At 40.6% G+C, this 3201-nt stretch overlaps 1 protein-coding gene across 1 annotated transcript; it reads left to right on the forward strand.

Moving 5' to 3' along the window:
- The first annotated feature begins 694 nt into the window (after window positions 1-694).
- Window positions 695-1603, forward strand: LOC123602631 (olfactory receptor 4C11-like). Its single transcript, XM_045487090.1, has one exon. The coding sequence runs from the start codon at window positions 695-697 to the stop codon at window positions 1601-1603; it is 909 nt and encodes a 302-aa protein (XP_045343046.1).
- Window positions 1604-3201: the final 1598 nt, after the last annotated feature.

The raw sequence follows: 3201 nt of genomic DNA on the forward strand, positions 1-3201 counted from the left end.
GATGTTGAACACGAAGGCATTAAGTAAAATATTGTCAAAATAGAGTTTTATAAAGCATATTATGTCCAAGAAACTGATGGGTTCAGAGATGAAGGGGTAGGAGACCCAAAAATAAGTGAACTGAACTGAGAGTATTTTCTTCCAGAGGGATTCTCCAACAATATGAGTGCTTAATCTTAGTGGAATAGTCTCTTTTAGATTTCAAAGCACATAGATAAAACGTATAACACATGAGATATATGTGTGTATCTGTGTGCATAAACAATGTTTTAATTCTTAAGGAAACCCAGGGACAGGTAAGGCAAATACTTTCACTCCATTGTTCAAATGAAAGCTAAATTTTTAACACAGTTAAGTTACTTGCTGAAGGAGAATTGAAGTTCTGCAGTTTTCAATCTTGGTAGGAATCAGAATTTTTAAAGGACATTTCATTTTACCTCCCCAAATGCAAAGGCTTTGATCCAAGGTAGTTAGCTTCTGAATCAGCAGATAGATCTGGGAGAGGCTTGGGCATCTGCTGATTTACCAAGAGTCATAGAGGATTGAAGGCAGTCAGAGGTAACATAACATGGAGCAAAAGCAAGGCATTCAGAGTTCAGCCCACCGATCTTCCCAAGCTGTCACTTCTTTTCTTCTCTTTGCAGATTCAGCCCTTGTTCTCAACTGCACCTTACTTTCAGCCAGTAGTACTACGATGAATAGCAGTGTGACTGAATTCATTCTTCTTGGGTTGACACGGGAGGCAGGAAAGCAGAAGGCAGTATTCGGGGTCTTCTTGATCTTTTACCTTGCGACACTGTTGGGGAACTTTCTCATTGTAGTGACTATTAAAACAAGCAGGACCCTTGTGAGTCCTATGTACTTCTTCCTGTTCTATCTGTCTTTTGCTGACGCCTGCTTCTCTACAACCACAGCCCCCAGATTGATTGTGGATGCCCTTGCTCAGAAGAAGACCATTTCCTACAAAGAGTGCATGACTCAGGTCTTTGCAGCCCATTTCTTTGGGTGCATGGAAATCTTGGTGCTCATCCTCATGGCTTTTGATCGCTATGTAGCTATTTGTAAGCCCTTGCGATACTCTACCATCATGAGCCGGCACGTCTGCAGCGTTTTGGTGATTCTAGCCTGGGTGGGATCATGTATCCACTCCTCGGCACAAATTTTCCTGGCTTTGAGATTGCCTTTCTGTGGCCCCAACGTGATTGACCACTATTTCTGTGACTTGCAGCCCTTGTTGAAACTTGCCTGCATGGACACTTATGTGACAAATTTGCTAGTTGTTTCCAACAGTGGGACCATATGCACAGTGAGTTTCATAATCCTGCTTACCTCCTATGTTGTTATCTTGTACTCTCTGCGTAACCACAGTGCTGAAGGAAGGCGAAAAGCCCTTTCCACCTGCACCTCCCACTTTATTGTGGTTGTCTTATTTTTTGGTCCATGCATATTCATGTATACACGCCCCCCAACCACATTTCCAATAGACAAGACAGTGGCTGTGTTTTATACAATTGGGACGCCTCTGCTCAACCCTCTGATCTATACTCTGAGGAATATGGAAGTGAAAAAAGCCATGAAGAAATTATGGTGTAGCAAAGCATGACTTCTTTGGATACAGGATATTCAGGGTTTCTAATGTATTTTTCCTTAACAGCCTGGTCTTCCTTCAGGGACAGGCAAAATGAATTATTCTCATTGTGGGAAAAATCCATTAGGAAATTTTAATTTCACTAATATTTATATATTTAATTGACTTATTATGAATAAGTACGAATAATACACGTCCTTTTTCAGAGAGGATGGCATTAGAATAAGATTATTTAAATTCCATAACCATTGTGAACAACCTGGCTGCCTCTCAGTTGAATTCTTTTGACCACTGCCCATATTCACATGATAATTTCTCTTTCTGTACAATTTGTCTTCAGAAAAAAATATACTGACTATTGACAGAATGATTGTGTGTGTGTGTGTGTGTGTGTGTGTGTATGTGTTTGCACACACCAATTCTTTACAGATTTTATTTTAGTCCTTAAAAACTTGGACATAGAGCTAATCCCTATAGAATCAGAACTTAGAAAGGAAGGTTGTGGTCTTGACAACCTGGGAGTTGGAGAAGATGTTCTGAGTAAATTCTGTGGTGGAATCCTTGCCTGAGGCTGACTCACTGGGACATGGATGGACCCTCAAACTCCATGAAAAGCTGGAAATCTCAGTGAAAACCTGGACTGTCACTGGAAAACAGTGTCAATGTTCGGTGAATGGTGGGAGAAGGAGAGTTTTACACTTGGCAGTGATGGGCGGTATCAGCCAGGAACTGCTTTTTGGCAGGGTCCTTCTCTTTCATCGTCACAGATCAGGGTCAGTGAGGGGGTTTGGCAGCAGGAATATGCAGAAGGTTAAGGGGTAGAAGGGCGCTAGAAAACAACGTACAGTGTAGAGAAAGCAAAGGTGAAAGGAAAGTGGTAACTGTATCCAGGTGGGATAGAAGCTTTACCTTTTTATATTGGAGAATTGCTCCTTGTGTATCTGAACATTTGCAGGGAGAAAAATGGAGTTCCTGGGTATCTCTATAAAATTGACCTAGATTAGCTTGACTTCCTTATCTCTTGCATTTATTTGCATATTGAGAAAACACATTTATTTATTTATTTATTTATTCATTTAGGGTTCCCAATGGTGTCTGAACATTCAAATTTCATATTCCTCGGGAGAACCCAGGATTGAAGGCCCACATTAGTGCTTTTCAATTCTGGTCTTCTGGTTTTGTAGGAGAATGTTTGAATACGTATTTTGATTTTTGAAGTTAACCAGTTGAGATGTGTAATAAACACCCTACCACCATAACTACCACCACCTCCGCCACCACCACATCGTAATCTCATAATTAAGTACCGTCATGTGATGCTGTTTCAGTGTCTGAACTTACAATTCCCACCAAATTGGCACCAAGAAGAATTACTTTAAGTGATATAGGCTAATGGGAAAAGAATCCAATGACCTTCCCAAGTATGAGAACATTTCTACCAACTGAAGACCAAATGTTATCATGTCCCATCTAAGATGCCCAAGACTCCTACATAGAAAGAGGTGGCAGAATAAATAGTTAAGTCCCAAGGAAGACATTTGTCAGAGCTCTAAGTGCCATATTTACAAGAGGCAATTATGTTTTATGTTCTAAGTGAAGACTCCCGATCTTCC

The sequence above is a fragment of the Leopardus geoffroyi genome, chromosome D1 (assembly GCF_018350155.1).
Source record: "Leopardus geoffroyi isolate Oge1 chromosome D1, O.geoffroyi_Oge1_pat1.0, whole genome shotgun sequence".
Taxonomy (NCBI): Eukaryota; Metazoa; Chordata; class Mammalia; order Carnivora; family Felidae; genus Leopardus; species Leopardus geoffroyi.